The 25297-nt window shown below is 40.3% G+C and overlaps 2 protein-coding genes across 10 annotated transcripts in view; one reads left to right on the forward strand and one right to left on the reverse strand.

Moving 5' to 3' along the window:
- Nucleotides 1-18089, forward strand: part of KCNC1 (potassium voltage-gated channel subfamily C member 1) — a 113520-nt gene extending 95431 nt beyond the window's left edge. For 2 of the 9 annotated variants that reach the window (XM_072337191.1, XM_072337196.1), the window contains one exon: nt 15980-18083. In XM_072337191.1, the coding sequence (XP_072193292.1) occupies nt 15980-16143 (164 nt within the window). In that variant the 3' untranslated portion in view covers nt 16144-18083. Of the gene's footprint in view, nt 1-42; nt 3887-15883 lie in introns of those variants that run through there. The other 7 variants (XM_072337192.1, XM_072337198.1, XM_072337193.1 and 4 more) reach the window with 5 other exon arrangements.
- The window catches only part of SERGEF (secretion regulating guanine nucleotide exchange factor), a 126085-nt gene continuing 108953 nt past the window's right edge, over nt 8166-25297 (reverse strand). The window contains exon 11 of the mRNA XM_072337201.1: nt 8166-10496. Within this exon, the coding sequence (XP_072193302.1) occupies nt 10306-10496 (191 nt within the window). The 3' untranslated portion in view covers nt 8166-10305. The remainder of the gene's footprint in view (nt 10497-25297) is intronic.

Below are 25297 nucleotides of genomic sequence, written 5' to 3' on the forward strand. Positions count from 1 at the left end.
ATCGAGATATCAAACATCCCGCTCCTACTGACTTTGTTTTAGGATACGACCACATCACTGCCTGTAGGATCAATTACACAGCCTGACTATCCTTGAAAAATGATTTTTTGTTGTCTTTTTAAAACTTGCTCTTTACTTCAGCGGCCAAGTGAGTCAAGTTGCAAGCGATACTACTCTAGCATGTCTGTGCATGCAGTTGCTATTGAAGTGGCTACAATGTTGACCTCATTCTTAGTCCATTCTGTCATTGATCCAATGCTGTACTTTGCATTTTTCTTTTAAATGAAGGTTACGAAATGTCACGGAGCCTTAACAGCATAGCTGGCATAAGTGGAAAAGCGATAGGATTATCCTCAGTGTCTGCGCCCTACAGCTCTCCTAGTCCAGTGAGACGTTCTTGGTCTCCCATCCCATCTATTTTGTAGCATGGATCAGTAGCAGAGAATGGTCTAAAAAGCTTTATTTTCAATTAGCCTATGCTATGTTGCATATAACCCAGGCGACTAAGTCTGAAGATGCAATGTCTCACAGTAGCACCTGCTGGGAATGGTGTTACTACTGATGCTAGGTGACAACACACTTAAATTGCACTCAGATGACAATAGGCAGGCCATTCACGTGGTACTGGTGGGCCATAATGTGCTGCATGGTATCAGTACATAGGATGAAGGGTAGATGCACCAGATAGCTTCCTTCCTGGTGCATCATGCTAGTCAATGCTTATTGTGGCTAATGGCGGATCTACTGGCTCGGTATGGAATGGGTTAGGCATATAGTCGATGCTGAAACATGCCAACGATGGAAGATTTTGCTTTTCTCAGGATATTTTTGAGCCATAGGAACCCTGCAGGAGTTTGAGCAAACAAGCACAGTAGGATGAAACTTTGCATGGGCGCCTATCTTAAGCTGAAAGCAATACTCAGACACACTGTAGAGAGGTCTCAGTCTGGCTGACTGCATGGAAAAAAAACCCTGTTGAAGAAGAATATGGCTGCCTCTGCATGTAGCTATTTCACCTTTTCCTCCTTCCTTTAAAACTAAGATGCCGAGCTTGATGTGAAAAGCACAGGGAAGAAGCTCAAGTACTGATTGTATTCTTTACATGCAGATCTTTGCAAAGAAAGTCCAGTCATTGCTAAATATATGCCAACAGAGGCAGTCAGAGTGACCTGACAAGGCAAGATGGAGATGAACATTGATGGCTAATAAACATCTGTGTGGAACTGTGCAGGCATAGAAGACCTTCTCATTTGGACAAAGTTAACTCGCTCCATGCAGGTTTTATGGATGATTCTTCGTGGTTCTGGAGTTGTACTAGAGATGCAGGCTTTTTCTACGGCCAAAATGTAACAAAACTGTAGAAGATCTCTTTTTTTTCCCTTAATCTATTTTTTTTTCTTTTTTTCTTTTTTCTTTTTTTGTTCCATAGCATGAATTGCATGAAGACAAAAAAATAAAAATAAAAAAAATAAAATAAAAATAAAAAAAGCAAGAAACACTGCAAATGTATGATTAACTTTAAGGAGGAAAAAAAAAAAAAAAAAAAAAAAAAAAAAAGCAAAAGTTATATATTTTCTTTCAAAGCTCTTTACTTTTACATACATTGTTGTAGCCAAAATGTAAAACATAAAACTGTACATTTCTTTGCTATGGATCGCTTCTTTTTGTATACAAGATACAGAGTAATGGTTTTAAAAAGTGCAATCAGGCAGTCATCGGTCATATTGACCACGCCTTCACTGATCATCACACCGACATGGGAATCAAGAACTTTTAATCCAACTAGACGTGTATAAAAATAAGAAACTATTTTCTGTCTGTTTTTGTTGGCATGCTTGTGACACATGGGACCTTCCTTCGGACCTGACAGTAACAGCTGGTCTAGATTTAATTTTCCAGCTCTGGTTATGTTGTATTTTATTGATGTATAGATCCAACGTAAAGACCCTTCATAAATTGTTCATATTAAGTAATCAGTATGAATTTTTAAAAAAAGAAAAAGGTGTTATTTTAAAACTGGGACTTATAGTACAAAAATCAGGAAAATACTCAAGTATAAATTGTCTCAAAGTTTAAGAAACAAGACAACAGCATTGTATGCAATTTAGTACTGAGTAAAAATGCATGCACAATGTTATGCAAAACAATTCTAGCATGAAATAAATTTTGTATCATGGTTTCAGTGCCTGCTGTATAGTGTAAAAGGGAATCCTTTTCAGAAGCGATCAGGGGTTTCCAGAGACTTGCTTCTAAAACCTTGAATAAATACAGTGTTCTCAACAGAACTGTAGGAGAAAAGCTTGGTATTGCTTTGGTTCTAAAATGCTAACTTGGGTTAGTAGATAATAAATGAAGCCTGCAAACACTTGATACAACCAATGTCTGAAGAATTCACATCATTAGTAATTTTAAGAGGAAAGATTAAAAAGCTCTATAATTATCTAGGTATCTTCCTTTTCCCTCCCCAAGAATAATAAAAGTTTGTCTTTTTAGCTGATGAAATGAATTCAGTTTCTTACTTTTTTGGACCTCATCCTTGTCTTGTTCTTCACTGAGCCACAACAGTCCACCTGATTCAAAACCCTGAAAGAAATCCAGGTGCCCAAGTAGTACTTTATTTGCTACACAAAACATGCAGCATTAAGAACCAAGAAACACAACAAGATTGGGTTTCATTTTAGATCCTGGAAATGAGAGCTATGGACTATGTGTCAACATATTGGAGAAGTACTTTCCATAAAGAAGGATACATCTTTATCCTCACATGAAGCTCTTTAAAAGAGTTAGAAACCTTCCAGACAGAAGCTACAGCGTCTGGGGCTGCAGAAGAGAATGAAAATGGAACAGTGTCCATAAAATTTGGAGAATGGAGAGATTAAAACAAAATAAAAACAGAAGAAACACTTGTGGCTCTGGTAAGTGCTGAAGTATTAACAACAACAACCACCAAATTCAGTTGGACTTTGTCTTCATAAAATTACTACAAAAGAAGAATGAAAGAGACCTCCAGCTGTGTTTCAGGAACAGAAGAAAGGCAGATGATCTGAATTTGAACATAATTAGATGAAGGACTACAGAGAAGCTTTCCAACAGTATGTACTCAATTTCTACTTCAGTCAACTATCCTCCCTTCTAAGAACTATTTTTCTCCTACTGTATTTAATCTGTTTTTCACAGCTGATGAATGGATGATTTTCCTACCTTCAGAGATAAGATCCAGGTTAATCCAGGATCCAGAAGTTGCCTAATGAACAACTTTCCCTCTCATAGCAAATTAAGAAGCCAGGAATAGATTTCTCGCATTTTTTTTATTTAATGCTAGAACTCAAGGGCCCAGTGTGAAGGCTGCTCAAATTCTCCATTACCATAATAAGGAACATGAACAATTCAGCCTTGTAAATCCCACATAGGTCTTCCCCTTCAGCAGTACTTTGCATATATATGAGCTTTAGCTATAATGAACAGGTTGGGTACACGTGGCCTAATTGTCATTCTGTGCTACTGTTTGCAGTACCACATCTACCAGCACCATTTTCCTTTCAGTATTCCTTTTTCTAATTCAAGGTACCTGTATCTTCAGCCACCTTCTGTAAACCCTTCAGAAACTCAATGGTACTTCCCACCTGCTGGTCCTCAGGAGATGCTCTGCAGCTTAAGGTCTCACAGACCCTACTGCTTCCCCTTGCACTACAGAAACAGCATTGACAACTGGAAAGTTTCAATAGGATCTGCTGCACCAAATCCCAACACTGAGTCCAATGGGAAACTTAATACAGCATACAAGCTGCTTTACATTTAAAGAAGTCTTCTGGGTTATTAAAACACAAACTCTTCAAACATGCTCATTCCCATCACAGGGGGTATATATTTTAATAAAAGAATTAAAACACGTGGCTGGATTCTGGCTCTCACACTTGCAATAATGCCACCAACTGCTTCTGATATCACCCACGGTAAAAGCAGCAGCACAGTCAGCAGCTGAGCTCCATTCTGCCCTTTTCCTGCTGGAAGCAAACGTCCAGGTTTCTTCCCCTGGAACCTCATCTCCCAGCAATGGACACCCAGCCAGCTGAGCCTGCCTCAACACTGACGCTCATATTGACTGGCACTCACTGTGGTTTATGGCCTCACAGGCAGCTCACCCCAGCCACATCTCCTACACGCACAGCCCCGTGCCCTTCCTTTCCCGGGCAATCCAGATGAGCAAAGCCCTCTCCACAGCTACTGCTTCAGGCAGCACAGACAGAAGAGCTGTTTCTGCTCTCCCACTCCAACAAAAAACCCAGCTACTACCACTGTGGTAACAGTCATGTGCAGCAGTCATTAATCTGGATAAAGTGATTCGTCACATAAATTGCCTTCTTTCTCCCTAAAGTTTCAGGTCCAAGAAGAAAATACATCACTGAAACAAATGTCTGCTAGGACAAATGAGAAGACTGAAATACAACAGAGAGCAAGCAGGGCTAAAGCAAGGACGCTCACAAGGAAACCAAGAACCCAGCCGCTTATGAAAGATATCCTGAGGCAATCCCACAGTTATTAGCCTGCCACTTTGCATATCCTCTTTATGGTTTCAAAGCACAGCAGCACCCTGTTCTGCTTTCCATATATACACTGAAAGCAACTTGGTCTGTCTGCTCACACAAACTAACTTCACTTCATGAAAATGTGCTTCAGTTATGTAGGTTATCTTGTAGTTGCTCATCTATTTGAGTTTGGGCATAAAACATCTGTCTGTTCAGAAGCCCCAAAGCCTCTGCACTCATCTAGGACTGCAGGTGCACCATTTCTCTCTCATGGGAATATGAACACTTGCTTGTGGTCAAGAGCAATATTTAAATTCAAATTCAACCACAAATTACAAAGTACATCCAGGAACTGCATCTCTTGACTTGCTTTGCTTATCACATAAAACACAGTAAGATGAGTTTCCTGGCCCTGGCTGACAAAGCCAGGCTTCCAGCCCCCAGCACTCACAAAACTATATGCAAGTATATAGGCCCAAGCGTCTCCATACAAAGAGCACGTGCTCCAAGTCTTTCACTAGCTTCTCTACTGCTCACCCTGGGGTTTGTCAGTCAGCCACAGGTAGAGTGTTGCAGTCATTTTGATACACTTACCATTGAGGTCACACATGTCTGCAAGTATGCAGCTCAGGCTGTGGCAGCGTGACACCAACAGCCGTGGAAAGAGGAAGGGGAAAGGATGGTGAGAAGATAGTGTGCAGGAAAGTGGGAGAACAGAAGGACACAGGATTGGTCTAAAGAGTGGGGTGAGCATGCAGCAGGATCGGGAGCAGGTGAGGAACCAGCCATGGGGGTGGTGGGGAGGATGAAGAAAGCAAGGTGAGAGGGAAGTAGGAGCATGAAGCTTACCTACAAACTTCAAGGACCACTGGCCTGAAGCAGAGTCCCGGTCTGGGCTTCATAAGACTGGAATTTTATTCTTGGTTCTGCTGTAGACATGCTGAGTTACCTTGGCTGGGACTTGTCAATTTTTTGTGCCTCATCGCCTGTTTCTGCCATATTACCCTCTTTTTAAAGTGTTCTGAGGTTAAAAGGTGAAAAGCACAATTTCAGTAGAAATAGTTTTTCATAATTAGGCACTCAGAATTAAGGCATCAGAGGCAAGCAGCAACTACATTATGCAAGAGACACCATGTTTCCTGGTCTGCAGAAGAACACAGTGCTCTTATAGGAATTCCTTTTCTTTAGTACTTTAAAGCAGAGTATTATTATGGAAAGTGATTAAGCACCCACACAGTTAAAATGACAGAGCATCTTCATTACTGATTGGCAACTCCTCTGCTGCCCTAATTTAAGTAACGCATGTCTTCATGCATTCAAATCAGTACAAACAAAACACAAGTGAAACTCATTTGTCATTTGAAGCAAAAGAAAAAAAAAAAACATTCCAGAACATGAAAAATCTCCCAATTCTTAATTCTACTTTCAAATAATAATAATAAGTGTAAAAACAGTCTTTTAGCAAAGTGTTCACATACACTTAAATGATGATGATCAGGGAACTGTCGTCATACTGATTGTATTGTGTATGAGTAACAAGTTGGTCTATAGACAAGGCAGTCTAGAAATAGAGGAGAAAGATGAAAATTAATTGAGAGGCTCACAAACGCAGGAACTGAACTTAGGACTTGTCCAACCTGCAAAGGCTTTGCCTGAAAGTGAATCAAAATCCGACATGTCACAGACCAAAAATGCCTGAAGAATATTTCAAAAAATAAACGCTCATCCCCATGGCCAGCTCGCATTCAGGAATTACTTCATTGCTCTTGATGCCAACTAAACTGAATAATGTCTTCCCCATAATCCCGCATATGCTTCCCCCCTCTCCCAAAACACAGCACAAGGTTCACCCAGGCCACAATTCCAGTACTCAAAGACCATCTTCACTGCTGACTGACTACTCTGCTGCATATTTTCTTTCAATGTTCCATAGAGACAGAAATGAGTAAAAACTGCATTAAAAATGAGTGAATGTAGAAATAACTGAAAGATGAATCTGTGAACAAAATTAGCAAACAGCTGAAAACTTCCTTTGGTTCATTCAACAGTTGACTAGCAGGGTTACAAAATAACAAAAGCAGCTTTACACACCCAGTTTCTCCCATCAAATTCAAAGGTACCAATGGAAAACACCTCCATTTACTGTTAAAAGTTTTAGTCCACTTCCATGCTTTCTAACCATTTCAATTTAGGACTACAAAACCATTCTTTCTAACATAGAGCAAGATGTCAGCGTTTATCAGGAATTAAGAAAAACACAAAAGCTATCAGAAAAAGAACAAAGCATGTTCTTCCAAGGTTAGTTTTGGAAATAAATTAAGAGTTTGATATGTCTAAAGTTCTAATCTCCAGCTATTTTTTGAGTCAGTTGTAGTCTTCTATCAGTTTGGCAAAAGCCCATTCTCTACTGTACATATTTTTAAACCACACCAGATGATTATCTCACATTTCCAGCCTTCAGGAAGCAAGGCATACATTTTCTTCTTAAGTATTTTTCTTCCCTTTTCAGCTGCTCTGAACTATAAGCCGGTAGTAAATAATACAAGCATGACTAAAAACTGGTGAAAAAATTTAGAGCCTTTTTAAAGAAAGCATCTAGCAATAAGAAAATGTATAAGGCTAATCAAAAAGGCCACAAAAATTACCAAAACTGATAAGAGAACTGAGAGGGCTATTTAGTGAAATAATAACCATGGTTTTAGTGAGAAAAATCTGCCATCTTGACAATAAAATTGACTTCAGTCTTGCAAAAGTCAGGTAAAACTTTCACCCAGAATTTGTGGGATCTAGTGGAAAAGTAGAAAGGATTAGACAGGTCTCAAAGGGCTCAATTAAAGATTTCCAAGATTGGAAGATGAGAACACATGATGCTGTTTCAACTGAAGAGAACTGGAAACTTCAAAATGCCCTGCGTATGAGAACAAAAACTCACTGCAAGTAAATAATTCATGTTCTTAACAAACAATGAGAGGGAGAGCTATAACATCCAGGAAACAGAACAGCTTGTGATTGTCCCCCAGCCCACTTGCATCATACCAGCAGACTGGAATACTGTACAAGGCCTTCATGTTAAATTCCCACCCTCCTCTTATCTGCTTTAGCTGATCATGCTAGGCTTTTTCTACTGCCCCTCATTTCAGTGTTTGTCCACAGCCTCCCTTCTCCTGTACATCCAAAACTTACCTCCTTTGTCTGTTTTCCATCCCCGACTTTAAGACTTATGTCTCCAAAATGTCACGTAAAAGAAAACCAAAGCACATTCCAAGCAGAAAAGCATAAACTCAATCAAAGAACTACACAAAGTCAAATAACACCAGTGACTGCTAAGTGGCCTGAACAAATCCTCCAAGAAAAAGAAACTTCTGAACCAAGCATCTTCCTACTCACAGCATTCTTTAAAATGGCACAGAGGTGTCTTGTACAGGTTCACACAGAGATTGGTTGTGTAGCAACTGAAGATGCTTGACTGCGAGCCTTCCACTGTGTGCTCCCCTCCTCAGGGCAGAAAGACTTTGCAGAATAAAACATTTTACAGTATCAGCAAGCAGAGCATGCTGATATACAAAACATAGCTTTCATTTCTGAGTGAATAACTTTTTTCCTCTTTCCATATTCAATTGCATACGGTCTACAATGAATTGTCATTCATTCTTCATACTACAACAGCATCTAGAGATCCTGACCAACTGCAAGGGTGTATGTAGTACATCAAGTTCTCAAGACAAGATATTACTTCCCAGCGTTCCTTCATATTTCCAAGAGCGAGCTTGTGTAGCAGACATGAAAGAATGACCAACAATTCAAACAACCAAGTCCCATTTATTTGTTACATCATTTGTTAGATTCCTCTGAAAGGAACTGCACCAACAGCTTTCTCAACCAAAACACACCGAATACAGCAAAACCTAGGGCCTATGGGTCACATACCAGCTGTCATTAAGAAAATTATTCTGAGTGTACTTCCCAGTTAAACAAGATAATGTTTATTCAGTACACAGATCTGAGGAAAACAAAAGAAGGAACTCCAGATAAAACTGCCCCAAAAGCACAAGCAACAGTTCAGTGCATGTCTCAGAGAGGCTGTTTTAGGTAGAAAATAGTACTGAGGAGTCAATGAATAGCAGTCCAGTCAGAGAAGTAAAAAGTGTCAGAAGTAGCAGTCCAGAACAGGGTATTACTGTGAAGAACCATAACTGACAGAGATGAGAAAATGATGGAAGATTGAATTTTGCACAGTTTCTTTTAGTATCTGCAATGCAGTTATAATAAGCTCCATGCTACAGATTTCTTCTCCATTGAATAGAAATAGAAAACATATGAAAATGAGGCCATGAACCGTAACCACTGGAAGAGCCAGGAGAAAAAGACTCACAGCCCATATACCACCACCTTATCTCCCTCCCCCCATGAGTTAGCTGACAGTCAAAGTTTTGCCATCCTATTTTCTAAGAGCCCTTCTCTTAGTATTTTGCAGTACTGTAAAGCTTCCTCCCTGGCAAGCCCTCATTTAAAAATTAAACCACTGTTTAGTAACAGTAGTTCTCATTAAAAGGTGTGTTTACCACACAGTAGTACTCCCTATATTTACAGCTTGAAATACATCAAATACCACAGCAAATTTAACTATTGTGGGTGGTTAAACATCTAGCTGAATGGCATCCACTGTATTTGTGTGAAAGAGTTCTATAAATAGCTTCCAAAATTCTGCTTACCATAGGAAGTTAATAGTATCCAAAGACAACTTACACTTTTCTCCCACCATAATTAGCGTAAGGCATATATTTCTCTACCCGGCACTCACCTGGGGCTAGTACTGTGGGCATGCTCTGATCAGTACCTCAGGTGGGCTGCCAAGCTGATGTGAAAGCTGACACTACCGGGAACATTCTGGTCTGCCTTTTAAGCTCGAGAACTTGCAAAAAGTTTCTGTTTATTTGGAAGTCTTCCTATTCAGCTATGCTGGATCAAACTGTCCTCAACAGCTACAACTGACTTACGCTCTTTGACAAGACCTCTTCTGTTGTTTCCAAGGGCTCTCTGAAGATTTTCTTTCCTATCAAAAACTTTAGGCTTGGTTTTCAAGTTAATAATAATTCATGTGGATCTGCAGCCCTGTGAATATATTTTGAATGGATGTCTGGCAAGGAAGATAATTCCTCAGAAATGCTATTCCTCTCGGTTTAATCAACATTATTATAGCTTATTTCAGAAGGGCCTCAGTTTCTCCTTCTGCCAGTCTTCTAAGTTACTTTTTTAAAATTTTGATCCTCTGTTTAAAACTTGTCTCTATTTATGTTCACTGGCATTTCTCTTTTCAACTGGATTTCTCAAGATGCTGGGAGCTCACAAGCAGGCAGGTGCAAAACATGCTCATAGTGACATATGGATACAATAATAAAAGACCAGAGTTGGCCCCACATTTCCACGTCTCATACTGTTTCCTCAGACTGAATTTTTACACTAACGATAAGTGGTTAGACAGGCAGTTTCTTCCTCAAAGACTTCTTAAAAAGACAGGGAAAAGTCATTCTTTCTTCAGTGATATTGCATCAAGGCAAAATGCCATTCTACCCGTGGGTACAAAAGTTGATTCCAGTGCAAAGAATCCATGATATAACTTTTTAAAATAACTGTCCGATTTTTATTTTTCCCAGACTTGTCTAAGCATGCTCATTCCTTTTAGTTCGGGAACAAACTTCTGCGTTTTCCAGCTGCTGTGTTAATCTTAGGCAATCTTCTGAGCAATGCAATCCAGTGATGTCCATCCACATCCATGTTGCTATGATTTCTGGTGTCCTGAGTCTAACATGGAGTTCTGACAAAGCGCCAAGGAGTGTCCTGCCCCACATCCAATTAAGATCTGTTCTGCATAACCAAGAGCTTTCACTGGCTTTGGTACATGAACATTTGCTTCTGTGCCATCACCACACATCCCGTGTTCGTTCCACCCCCAAGAGAAGCAACAGCCACCTACAAGAGAGGAAACAAAACACTGAATAAAGACCAAAATCACAACAGATTCTTATTTGTTTAAGGAGAGAGATTAGCCATGTTGTCTTCTAATTAGATTCTAATAAATTCTGCTAAGGTGAGAAAAAACATGTTCTCATTCTCCTGAAAACTTCAATAAAGCAACATGTTATTCTTTATCATTTCATATTGTTAATAGCATAAGAGATTAAAGTAATAAAGACATTTAAAAATCACTTAGTAAATACATTGTTCAGTATTTATCCAGAGCCCACAGGAATCACTCAACATTGTAATGCCCCTTCCTGAAATGGGATTCCTATCTTTCAAGTACACTTCAGTAAGCAAAATCTAGTTGGCACAAACTGAGTTTAGTGACTTTAATTCACACAGCACGGCCTGTAGGATTAAGGGACATACAGAGACACAGGGCAGCAAAACAACAGTTCATCCCTGCTTTCACAGTAAGTAGGAATTAAATCTCACCTTTTCCTGTAAATAGGCAACATACCTTACTCCCGAGCAGCATACCTCTTCTGTTTGCTTTGATACTACTACACTGCTGTTATCTTTATTTTCCTTATCTTTTTTTAATCTCCTCTTTTATATCCCAAATTATGATCCACGTATTAATATTATTCTACAGTACACTTTCTTAAAGCACAACATGTAAATTCTGTCCCATAAATAGCTAGCACAAGAAAAAGAAAAAAACAACACATAAACCCCCCTTTTATTCTCAAGAAGGGGTATTTCTTCCCAACTTCCTTTTCCTTATTTGGCCATCACAGAACTGCTTGTGAATTTCTGTAAGGAAAAAGGAATCCATGCTGTAAGAGAGTGATGTTTCTGATGCCACCGCTATTTCTGATATGCAGCAGATAATAACAGCATGAAGCCCCACTCCAGAGTACAAATAATTAGAAACAAAAAGCCAAAAAGCACAAAATTCCATCTCAGTCATATTTCTGGGATCCTTTTACTTTTCAAAATCGGCAAACCAATTGGAGGAATTCTCCTCCAAACTCCATTCTCGTCCTATGTCTCTACATATTACTCTATCAAAAGTTCTGTAGCTAATTGTAAACGTTACTAAAATCAGATAGAGTTAAAAGGAGAGTTTTTATTTTCTTGATGCTCTCTGAGGAAACAGACTACTGCAAAACACTGCTAGAATGCCACAGTAAGCTAGGTACAGCTCACCTCACCCAGCAGCAGTGGTTCTCATCCTAGAAGGCTCCAGATTCCCTCAATAGTGTGTATGTGCGATACCAACAGCCAAACATACAGCACAAAAGCACATGCTGTGGAAACGTACCAACTAAGCATGCAACAGACCACATGTAAAGAGCACTGAATAGAGCATCTAAGAGGTTAACATCTTTATTTTTGATAAGGGTACCGGGTAAGAATATTTATGTAGATATTAACAAGCAGCAAAAAGACATCGCTAACAAAGAGACTAAAACCCATCACATAAAAATTATTCAAGGAAACTGTCAAGAACAAAACCACCTGCATGTAAGGAAAGGCATTCTTCTGCACAGTCCACATTCTGCATGGATCCTGCAGAATAAGCCTACTGAGAATGGGAAAACTTCCAGATTTAATGAAAAGGGAATGTAACATGCTCTGACATTAACAAGATGACTACAGTAAGCCTTTTGTGATGAGGACATCAGCAATTAGTACAATGACTAAATGCAATGTGCTGATCTGCTGGTATGGGGACTCACTGCATCTGAATGGTTGTGGAGTTTTTTTCTTTTATCTTATTCCATGAGGACAAAAGAAAGGAAATCAAAGATTCTGACCACCTTCAATCACAAACTGCTCAACGAGGTATTCACGGCATAAGAAACATTTAAAGGAACAGATCCTATTCTCTTAAATTGATAAACAGATCTGAACATCCTTTAAAAAAAATTTTACAAGCTGGGAAAACCACCGACAAGAATATCTGCCAGATTCAGAAACACTGAATCTTTTACAGTACTCTCCAAGCATCCTCCCAGCATGCAAAAAGGCCAACAAACAGATCTCTGCATATGGCTCCTGCAAGCTTCACGTTAAATGCGACGGGCTGGGAGGGAAAGCTGGCAATAGAACATATATGAAGAGCAACTAGGATTTATGAACAGCACAATGCAAAAGGCCACACACAGATATATGGGGAGCCAGGCAGGAACCTAAAGGGGCAGCTGACAGATACAGGATGACAAGTCACAAAAATGGCTCTCATCAACACTGAGTCACATGGCCATAAAAGCTAAAAGGCAAAGAGTCTTTGTGGCAAAAATAAAAGGTGCGCAATACCATATCTGCCTGTGGAAAATGTTCTGAAAGGTTTGGGCACAATGAGGCCAGCTGCTAGATTTCTGCCAGAGAACGTGCAGAGAACACACCGAGGCCATTTTCTGCCTGCTCATTAATGAACCGTGCAGGGGGGCCAGCAATGTGGCTGTGGGCCACTGGCTGGGAGGGAATGTGCAGATTTGGGATTCACTGGCACAGAAGCCGAACTCAGTGAAGACCAAAAATAATGAAGCGCTACATAGAAGGAACAGATGCAGAGCTAAATGCCTTCATTAAAGGGAACTAATGGTTATCCTCTGGCCAAAGGAAGCCAGTTTCGTTTCAATCCCTTTTTCTTCTCATACACACACTTATTTATTTATTTATTTATTTATTTGAGGGCTGAGGGTGGCAGATGTTTTCCGCTCAGAACAGAAGAATTCATTTAGAAGGGACCTATTTTCACCAAGTCCAAATGCCTGATCAGCCTCAGGGCTAACCAAGAGTTCAAGCATTTTTGATTCTTTCTGTTATTGCTTTATTATTGATAAAAACGCACAAGTTTGTCAGCTTAGGTCACAAAGTCAAGAAGGGATTGCAGCCTTCCCCCTGCTCACAAGGACTACCAGGCTTTTCTCAACATAACTTCAGTGACAGCTGCAATCTACAGCTTGCTTCAGCTGGAGGAATGTATTCCTAGTTAAAAACAAGCTGCAGCATCTTGGATGGAATTTTGGGGCAGTGGAGCTTTAGTTCACTCCTTATCACTGAGTACTCTGTTCTTCAGATGAGAAGAATGAATGCTAAGAAATAAGCAGCTTTGGATGAGATTCAGTGCACTTCGACCACCTACGAGACAAATGACTTAGCTATAGGTACCTTCAAGACTTCTTCAACAGTCACTGGAAGCAATTCATCTTGCCTAAACACTGGTGTCAAAAGCAAATTTATCTCACAGTGGTGACTACAGGAAGAGTTCAGCCAATTGTCTTAGCCCAGGCAGATCATTTTTAAACAGCTGAAGATAGGTTATGACAAATCACATATTGCAATGAGTCTGAAGGTAAAGTAAAATCCCGTGGAAACAAGGAATCTACAAACACTGCTGCTGCCTAGTTTCAGGTTGTGATCTGTCTGTTTCTAACCCACTGTGCCCTGGAGAAGGATCACTGAAATCTTTAAAAGGCTCTCTCTTTTCTTTCTCTGTGCACCTACTCCTACTCTTCCAGCCACACATACACAGAAGGAAGCTGGCTTTAAAGACAGACCAAGTATCTTGAACTAAGGTATTCAGCAGACAAATCTGCATATTAGGGATACATCGAAGTATTTTAGCATAGCTCTACTGTATAAGCTCCGTACTCTTAGAAGTACTTCCAACATCTCAAAAAATATTCTCTTAACTTCCAATTAGTGCTACTCTACAGATGGTTATAGATACAGTTACGGTTGGCAAGAGACTAGCAATTTTCTAGGAGCGAGTCATAGAACTTCAAACAGAACCAGGGCAGAACCAACAACAAAATGCAGTGTCTCAGCAACCTCTTCTAACTACCAGAAAACACTTTAAACCTGATAAGTCACAATGTAATGTACGAAGGATTAAGGCTGTAACTCCCATAAGAAGTGGTAAAATACAAAGGAATAAAAAGTCTTCCTATGTTTTCATGAAACCTAGTATCCACGATTATCTTGCAAAAATACAAGTATAGAAATATCTCTCTAGCACTTATGCATTTTTGTTAACTAAAGTTATTCTGTCATTAGAGGAAAACATTTGCAATTTTAAAACATAAGAAACAGAGTTACTGTCAACTCTTTTCCACAGAAAGGCATGAAAACATAGCAATTAACTACAAGAACAGTCTAAGCATTCTACAAAGTCTTGTAACAGGCTAAATTTAGTAAGTGGAATATAAGACAACGTGACACCAGGGCATTTTATGTCACCTCCTAAAGTAGGAAGCAGCCCCGTGCTATGCAGCACCCGCTTCCTTGCAGAGCTGTACTCACACCCACCTCTCAAGAAGCGAGTTGGCATGGCCTCCAGGCAGCCCCACCAACTGCTGCTGAAGTTTCTCAGGACCACAATGTTCAGAAACATGCACCTGACTTCACTGTAAGTTAGAGCAAACCCACAGGCATTGCAGTGCTCAGTCAAGATGCAGATAAAAAACATCTTGATATCAAGCACAAACTCAAGTTGCTACAGACATGCTGACTTCCAAGTTGACCTCCAGACAGTTTACATCCAGAGTGACTTCACAGACACCAGACCAAGACCACTCATTCCCTCCCCAGCATTAGTGGTACCCAAGTGACAAGTCAGCTGCCTTCAGGTCAAGCACCTGTAGCTGAGCCTGGCACTTGAGAAGGATAGCTTCCCATGGCCATCCAACAGGGGCTCACAGCATGCACCTGAAGCAAGCACTACATGGATAGAAGAATACACATCTAATGGAAATTTCACTTGATAAAGCCCAGTTTATAGTTTCTCCTTAACTACCAGTATCCATTCCTCTGTAGAGAAATAGGGAAAGACACAGTAAAAACAGCCCTTATTAAAAATAAATAAATAAATAATAGTGTTCTCATATATGTGAGATGCTTCTCATACACATGATGCATTTGCCTTTACACCGTTTTTATGCATCAGACAAATAACTAGTCTCATTCACTAGTGGTAGAGCCATCTTGCTAATACACAACATGGAGATTCCTTTGTTTTCACAGAGCAAGCAAAAGAAGTAACTCGGTGGCTCACTGCACAAATTAATACACATCTATTGAAAAGAATCCTTCCACATTATATCAGACAAGCCCTGGCTTAGGTCCACCGCAGTTCTAGTTCACAAGGGATTTTATCTTCTCCTTCTTGGTTATGCATTGATATTCTGAAAAAATGCACAAAATTATATTCTAGGATTCAAAAACAATGTACTTGTAACTATAGATTCCTTGGGTTTCCACATCATCAGTTTCTGTGGAAGAACTGAAGCTCTGGAAGAGGGAGGTGTTTGCTTTGCTGTGAGTAGGTAGCAAGAAGGTGAATCTATTGCGGGCATTAATTGTTCACGTTTCTGTTTTCACAGGCAAACGCAAGTGGTACTTCTTATGACTAAGGCTCACGGGTGCTGCACAGGGTTTTCCGTTTGGTATTACTCAAACATTTCAATTCCTTCCAGCAGGAATGCATCTCCACCTCAACACCGAACAAAATGTGGGCTCACGACTTTGTGCAAGGCTGAACGTATCTGGTCCACTAACAATACATGAGGATTATATCATACATGAAAGTGCTGCAGTACAGAGAGGAATAAGCATTAAAGATGCTTGCTTTTTACACCTGTAGAAGATGAATCTTTACATTTTGCTCTCACAGCATAAGACAAAAACACCTTGCAAAGCAGTCAGTGAGGAGATTCGTCATAAGGCTCTGAATGCAGCACTACTGTCTGCTCCCTCAGAACATCAGGCATGGCAGTGACGTTCCTACCCGCAGCTTTCATCCCTGTCTCTCAGACTGACAGGCATGAGATGTGTCAGTGCTCTAACTCTGTATGACCAGCACTAGGCAACCATGACCTCAGCACTGAGACAGGGGCTGCAGTTCCATGACTATTTCTGTGTGATGTCAAGAAAAACAAATGGAAAATGCCTGCTACTAAATGCTTTGTAAGAAGACGCCCATGGAAAGTAAAACAGCCCAAGCAATATGTCAAAACACATCAAGAAGTGATGAGAGTCATTTAAGCGCCCCAGACCACATGGTGCCACAGCCATTTGTGCCAACATTGGTATAATGCACTCCTGTGTCAAACTTACATATGCTTTAAACAGAAATAAATGATTAAAGAAAAGGAAGGGACAGCTGCAACTTGTTCTGACCTAGAACACTACAGCCAAGTCCTAGAACCGAAGGAACTGAAAGCCATCTTCAGTACAGCCTAGGAAAAGTAACAGATAGTGAGAAGTGCAGAGACAAACACATGCAAGACTCTGACAAGCCCTTCAACCTGCGCTACAGCTACATGCAACTTACTGTGTACACAACACAAACCAGACTGGCAAAAGTTACAGACAGCAAGGTGAGCAGCAGCGTGCAAGTGAAATGGTGCTTCCTTATTTGGTTGAAATTAGAAGCAAGAGATCATGCTGGAGTCTCTTAGGAATCCTCTCCTCAAGCAAGAAGAGCTCAGTAGAAGAGCATTTTGGAATTGATTTAGCACTTGGTGGTTTTTATACAGCAGCTCTTTGTACCACACACCAATCAAGTTACAAGTCTGTTGTTTAAGGAGATCATGCATGCTAGGCTGCCAGCCCTTGGCAACTTATAAAAAATAAGTATGATAAAATAGAAGGTAAAAAGACATTGATATGGTCACATTTATCTCCAATTTCTTCTTGTCTGACTGCTATTCTCTTCCCCTGAAGGGCTGTTTGCACCAATAAAAGAGAGTGTTTTGTTCTGGGATTTGTTTCTGAACATGGCCTTTTCTGGAGAAAGCAATTCTCTCCAACTCAGAAGTAAGAGGTGACACACATAAACCTTCCGGCCATCTTCTGTAAAATAGCTTTGTGCTTAAACAGGCTTTAGTTTGGACGTTTCCCCTTTCATTTTCCTTCATCAACTGCAAGGCCACATTTTGGTCTAGTTTCAAGACACATTATATGAATGTGTGCTACTGTTGAGTAACGACTAAAAAACTGCTTGCAGATATTAAACAAGTGAGGGCTTTTTCATTTTTTCCCATGCTTAACAAGTAATCTGAGGTGAAGTCCAAAAGTCATGAGCAAAAGTGATAGAAATACAACAGCAAGGTTGAGGAAAGAAGCAGGCACTACGTTTCTCAGTTCCTTCCATACTGATTGTGCTGGCAGATTTGCTCACAGCTACACAAGTCTCATCAGCTTATATAAGCAGTTAAAACCCAGCAGTTAAATTATTAGGATGCCTTACTTTGACAGAGTTTCAAGCTGCAATGTTAGCGTAGCACAACGGCTCAGATAATAGTTCCCTGCAAGAGCAGCACTGCAGTTCTAACAGTGATAGCACTGCAGTGCATGTGTACATGTGAGAGCTTTAAAATACCTAGCTTGGTGCAAGCTATAGCATAGCTGGAGAAAAAGGGAATTGATGAGTTGATTTACCCTCCATTCTGGGCAGGATTTGTGGATTATATTTCTGTGCTGCAACTGTTGTTCTTGATTTAGCCTACTTGTATCTGGTTCAGACGTGCCTATACCACACTGTACTGTAGTGCAAGTGCACATCTAATAAATCTCCTACAGACCATGTGCCTTGCCGGTCTCTGTTTTTGTGTCTACTGTTAAAGGGATTCTTAAACTAGCCACCGTGTTGGGGGTCTAAAAGGGTTAACTTGGGATCTACTCAGAAGCAGAACAACAGCTGGGTCACTTAAGCACCTAAAATGAGCAAAAAGTAAATGACCTATGACAGTGTTAACATCAGGATGTTCACTCTGCTGCCACTTAAAACCATCATTTCCCTCACACAACACAGTCCTGGGAACTAATCACATCCCTTTCAAAGATGGAAACAGAGAGTGACTTTGACAGAGCTATGAAAAAAAGACTAAAGCAAGCAAGCAAAAAAAAAAAAAAAAAAAAAAAAAAGAAAAAAGAAAAAAGAATCCCATGATTCCCATGATTCAGACTTCATAGACCTTAAAGTGGTTTACTTCAAGTGCATGCACAAAAATAAGCTGCATTTGTTCAGTCACTGATAAAGCGCAATATGTTGATTTTTTTACCCTACAATGGCTCTGCTGGGCTGTGTTTGTGTTAACTTTGAATTGCAGGTAAAAGAGCAATTGGAGAAAAACACCTTAAAAAAATAAATAAAAAACCTCAATAATGAAATCCCACAAAGCAATCCCACCATAAGCTGCACCCTCAATCCCATCTATATGGTTTGGCCATTCTTCTGATTTCAGAGGCTGCCCTAAAATCAGAGAGTTTTCAAGGTCTACTCTAAAGCAGAACCCAAGTGCTCCAGCTCTCTCAGTTTCTTAAGAGGTAAGAAAAGTTTGGAGGCTTCAGCTGTATCATTCAGGTAAGCAAATTATGCCAGATAGTGTTTATCAGAGAAGACACACAAATTCTCTTTTCCAGGTATCCAATAGCTTGGAAGACCAGAAACCTAAAAATATAACCTCTATTTTTCTGCTGTAGCTTTTAGTATTTGAAATCCAAGTAAGAGTTCTGGAAAAACTAAGCAAATGATCAATAGCAGATGTAGAAGTAGTGGGAGAATAGGCTATCTCAGGTGTAGAGGGGCAAAAATGAGCATCACACCATAAGAATTAAAAAAAGCTCAGCAAGAGAATCAAAGCAGACAGCTTTGAAGAAGGCAGGATTGGATCTGTTTCTCCAAACATCACTTCAAAGCCATATATGACTGCTGAGTGAAGTCCAGAGGAATTGCATGCTGATATTAAGCACAGGAAATGCTCTGCCATCGATATCCATTAAAAGCAAAGCCTAGTCCAGTTACATAAGCATCAATTTTGACATACTTGTTTTCCTGGTGAACAACAGAGATTCTGGGCAAGATGTGAAGCATAGCTTACCAACTTTCACCTTTCTATATTTTTTATGGATTATATTGTGTTTCAACTACTTTTATCCAAACTATCTAACTTTTATCTAAACTATTTAATTTCAAATCCATTATTTAAAAGAAAATCAGAATCTTTTAAATCTTATTTAAAAGAAAAGCAGAAGTGCTTCAATACTGAGTTGGCAAAAAAAAAAAAAAAAAAAAGTCTTAGAAAAACACACTAAACTTTTGCCAGTATCACCACCACAGAGCAAGTTCTCCATATTTCTCCTTGCAGTGCTCCTTTTAGCCTCCTCTGCAAATCCCAAGTCCATACATATGCTTCCTCTTCACACCACTTCTCTCCAGCTTGACGGTAAGCAATACCGGGAAAGAAACATCAGAGAATTTGTGATGAAATGTGCCAGTGGCACCATTTGAGTCACTATGGTTAGGAAAGAATAAATATCTCTGTTGCAGAAGGCTCAAAGTGTGTTTCGGTGGCACATCATTGCTTTGCTTCCACAAGTGTTACAGACACCTGGATTCTGAACTGGGAACTGCTCCTTAAGTAGAGGGAGCAAGTAGAATTGGTCTTTGGAAGAAGGCAAGTGCTAAAAAGCATCCTGAGATGAAAATCTCTGCAGCGCTACAGGCAGGAGATGTCTTCTGAAAGTTCTCCTGTAGCACCATTTTCTGGACCCTGGCAGAAGAGCCACATCAAAAACAGCATTTATGTATCAGGTGCAGGGATCTGAGGATAGAAAATAAAATGTCTGGCATAGTGACAGGAAAGACAGCTGATGGGCAGAAGGATCCACAGGCTCCACGCCAGCTCCAGAAGGTCAGAGGATCAGAACAGAGAATGCAAGCTGAGCCCCTAAGACACTCTTTGGCTCTGTCCCATCCAATCCACTGCATAACCTCAGGGTGAAGAGGAAATCAGCTGGAATCGGGACAGGAGTATCTGGCACCATTTTAGAAGGACTTTCTCTGCCAGATAACTTTGTTATCTGGGATAACAAAGTATTCTTCAGAACAACAACAAACTATGAAAAGAATATTTGACCAAATAAACAATTCAAAGCTTTGTTCTCCTGTCTTGGGAGGAAATGGAAACACTGGAAATAGAGCATCTTCATAATTGGCCTCACTGTTCTTTCTCGTGTCAAAAAAGAAAGCCAACTTCTTCCCTCTCCCACTACAGCTTCACTAGGCTAATCACAGGTTAGGATCAGCTATATAAGCTTAACTGGAAATCATATAGAAAAAAATAGTGAAAACCTAAGGGCACATTTGGCACCATGACAAATAATCATCATTAACACCCAAAGAAAAAGCAATAGCACAAAAGATTTCTAAGCTATGGTTAATATTATTGCAAAAATAGCATAAAATACTAAAACCACAGATCAGTACCAACTCTTGGTGAAACAGCCACCTTCAGCTGGCAGCAAAGGAGGCCAGGCATGATATGCATGCACTTTGCATATAATATAAAAATAAATGAGTGCTATAGAAAGTAGTTGTCACTGACATGTCACGTGACTTCACGAGAAGCTTGTTTTACTCTTAAAGACGTTGGAAAACAGAACAACCATCCAGGAAAGCAACGATGTCAGACAATGCTGAGGTGTCTCATGAAGTTGGTTTTTTTTGACTCCACTTCAGAAGTCTTGTGATAACTTAAGATCTGCCGAATGGCAGTAAAGACAACATTTACCATACAGAATAGCCAAGATATCCTTATTATATAAGACCACTTGTTAACAGACCTGTCCTTGAGTAAACCAAGATGCTACTTCTCTCGACTCTGCCGGTTTCTTAAATATACTCAGGGACAGGAGACACCAGCACTAAGATTTTCAAGTGTCAAATCAACTTTGCAGAAACCTTTAATAGATGTGACCCATTCCCAAAGTATTTAAATACTTAAATATTCTATCTTACTCTAAATGAGAGCCTCTCTCTTCTTTGTTGCATCAGCATTTTAAAACTCTCTCCGAGGAATTACAACTGGCAGGTCCTACAGAATGTCTACATTGAAGCACAGACTTTGCGTATGCAAATAAAGAATATATGTATCTAGATCAGGTTTGTTCCCGGTATCTGCATAGGCAGAATAAACATGGAGGTAAGGCATCACATTTCAGTAACTGCTTAGGAAGCAGGATTGACTTTAAGTTGCAGCACTTTGTTGTTTAGAACTGTCTTTACATGGTTGTGCTGAAATGTGGTTCCATTAATTTCAGCAGCTCTGATTTTCAACACCTTCTCTGTGAGGCAAAGCCTCCTGCTGAAAGGCTGCTGATTGAGCTCAGTGTTTACTTTTCAACATGAAAGGCAGAGCTTTTCACAAATTTTGCAGCAGATCCTCCCAATTAATTAGTTCTCACAACACATTCTTTTCTTTTTTCCCCCAGAGCTGAGGGCTGTGAGGAGCAGGGTTTGTGTTTGTTTTAGAAAGCTCCTGGTGCTTCCACTGGCAAAAATCTTTCTTCCCATCTCCAAGAGATGCTTTTCAGACATTTTTGCTACCAAGAATTTTTCTGGCTCTCCAGAGAACAACTAAAAGATGATGACTTTGCATGTGTAATTCAACTTTTGAGGATTTAATTTGATTAACTGATACTTGACCTCAACCCTTCAGCCACAGGCAAGCCCAGTCCTTCCACGTCAGCCTGCAGGGGTCAGGCCCAGATCCCACACTCAGGTCCCAGGGATGCAGGACTGACTTCTCTGGTAATGCAATTAGGCACCCAGCCCTGCTGCAGGCTGGGTTCAACACTGCTTCCCCAGTTGGTCAAATGTAAAGGTCTAAACAGGATTTCAGCAGCAAAGGCAAGCCTCGATGGGAACAGCAAGGAGACCAATTGCTTCCCATTGAAATGAGAAAAGAAGCCATGAGCCTGCAGCTCAGAGCAAAAACCTGACTCATGACTAATTCCTTCATTTTCAGCTATCAGTTTCTCTAAAGCTCTGCGCCTCTTAGCCCCATGACTCTAAATCTTCTCATAATATATGGAGAATTCCGCCTCAGAAAGCCAAAACATAATCCTCCCATGAGCTCTGAAGAGATCAGTCAGATTTTGCCAGCAAACAGCAGAAACCATCACAAGAGTAAGCAGATACCAGGGGACTAAGCCAGTGAGCGTGGCAAAACTGCTTGGGTCCCAGGCGATTCACTGAGTGCTGCTTCTACATTTTCCCACCTGGTCTGGACTATTTTAGCTACTTATATTGCTGCCTCTTTAGGCCATGGAGCATCTTTCACCACCTCCTCCACATCATGGTGTGATCTCGCTTTGATCCCATGGATGTTAGTAATGAAAAATATAATGAAGCAACTGTAAAAGAACTCTGCTTTACTTATTCATCCACAGGATTAGATATACATTGTTCTTCAAGTCTGGAACTTTAAAAAGAGAAAGAAAACCCTGCGGAGAAGGTGTTACTGGGTCCTGGAATCTTGGCTCACTGTATATTTAGAACATACTTGAAAAAATGAACATTCAGATTTAATATAAGATGAGACATCATGCACTTACTTAACTGTCCTTTCTCACATGGTGACTGATATGAAATAAACCCGTCCTACTTCATTCAGTCATAAAAAGAACTCAAAGGGAATTTCGAAGGTAAAGATGCCTTTTACAAGCCTGCTTTATGGAGCAATTCTGTAGAAAAACAGTCCTTAATGCTTTTGTTTCCTCGTCTACAGACCAGGGACATTTGCCTAACCCAGAGTACATTTAAGGCCAATGGTTTATAGCATTAGCTCATACCAAACCGTACATTTAATGACCTTATAGGACAGACAGAAGAAAATAACACATAGGAAAAGCAGAATTGAGTTGAGTAAGTTCAGTACAGACAAGCCGCGTTCAATGACATTTTAGGCTTCCTGAAAGCATGAGACCTGCCGAGACGAAAATCTGCTCCTAAGAGTCAATATTCATTTCCACATTCACTCTGGTCAGACCCTGAGGATTAAGTTAAGCTCTGAATTCCTGCACCAGACTAGCAGCAGCACTTTGTGAGCGTGACATTTCTATCTGTACAGAGGGTTAAAACTTAGCAGGCTTTAAAAAGTTCCTCTTCTGCTTTTAGTTCAGTTTGGTACTTATTCCTTGTCTTCCACGTTCTGTGAGCAGACTAATTTCCCCCCCACACACAATGTCCAGTTCCCTCTCTGCCCTCTTCCCATCCACAAAGCATTTCTGCAGATCTGTGCACAAAGACAGCATTAGCTGCAAGGATGTCAGAGCAACCCAGAATCCCTGCAGCACCTGCACACCAGCACCATCTCTTTCAATTTCTCTCTGCCAATAAAGGATCTAAGGAATTGCAGGTGGTTTTGCTTTCTGAGCAGGAGGCAAAGAGCTGCACCACGTCACTATAGCAACAGCTGCCATGAAGGCTCTTCATTTCTATTGGCAGTGCTCGACGTGTCTCACGGAGCCTCGTGGAAAAATTTATACAAACGGAGAAACACAAAATGAAACATCCTGAGGGCCAAAGGAAAATATTGTGGAGATCTGCATCTTCCTGCATTGCTTAACTACTTCCCCCATGGCAATTTCCTTCTTTTCCTGCATAGTAATAACATTAAAATAGCATTTTAAAATTCACAGTTTAAGCAGTAATTGAAGCCTCCACAATGCCAAAAGAGAAGACATGGCTGCGATTGGCTCAGGAGACACTTTAGCACATTGCTGGATTTGACAAAGCTTCAGCACTGGGAAACTGACACTACACAAATGGAGAGAAAAATCAGGCTCATGCACATTTTTTCATGGAGCAATGCTCATTTGCATAGGGATGTACTGAATTATTCATGTCTCCCAGACAAGACAAAAGAAGCACCCTTCTAAGAGATTTCTTGTTACTGAAATGATGCATTTTTCTAAGGAGTTTTCTGCACCTCCAGGAGCTGAGACCTGTGTGAACACAGCACTGGGATGCTCTGCCCAAGTCACAGAAATCTATGACTTGATGGACAAGTTCAGCACCCCCGAACCAAGAAAACAGAGTTGAGCTCACAGCAAAATATGAATATACCACAGTCTGAGGTGGATTCAAGGATCCCGGAAAGCTACAAAATGGATGATGCTGAGCTGGAAAACACCTCTAAGTGCGCTTCCAAGGCTAAGATCCACTATGCAGGAAAACTGGTTCTTGCTGCTGGCCACCACTCAAGGCCTCCAGCTGTACTCCAGTTCCACACAATACAAATCAAAAACACTTCTACGGATTTTAGCAGTACCCCCTGGCCTGAGAACTATTGCTGCTAGAATCTTGCCTTACAGATGAGGAGCATTAACATGGTCACACCCTTTATTTCCCCCCATTTTCAACTCCGCTGCCACCATTTCTTTCTCAAAAAAAGCACAATCATCCCTACCACTGTTTTTTATTCTAACAATCATCTAAATAACTATAATTTAATAGCAAGGTTTAGCAAAAGCAGCTGCACTGTTAATGCAGCTCTTCTGAATGTAATACCCCTGCAGTACACAACGCGATCAATCTCTGCTGCCTTGAAAGGATGAAAATGATGTGCTGCCATGGAAACAGGAAGGCAAATGTTTAGGCTGCTCATCCCTGAAGAGCTGCCCCACCATGTCTTTAAAGCCTGCTAATAAAATTTTAATCAATGATTAGAATGAAGGGAATTTCACCTCCTGCTTGACACCACAATCTCAGCTCAGACAACGTCGAGTTCTTTTAATGTTCCCTGTATCCAGCTATGCCATGTAACATTAAGAATGAATTTATGCATAAACAGAAATGTCAACATGTGCTTATCTAGTTCAGCTACTCAAAACGATCATTCCACCCAGCAATAGACACCAGCTTCCTGAATTAAAGTTTTGTGAGTGTAGGAATGTGCTTTTTGATTTATTTATTGACTCTCTGTACCTCCACATAAAACAAAACAAAA

Source organism: Excalfactoria chinensis, chromosome 5 (assembly GCF_039878825.1).
Source record: "Excalfactoria chinensis isolate bCotChi1 chromosome 5, bCotChi1.hap2, whole genome shotgun sequence".
Classification (NCBI taxonomy): domain Eukaryota; kingdom Metazoa; phylum Chordata; class Aves; order Galliformes; family Phasianidae; genus Excalfactoria; species Excalfactoria chinensis.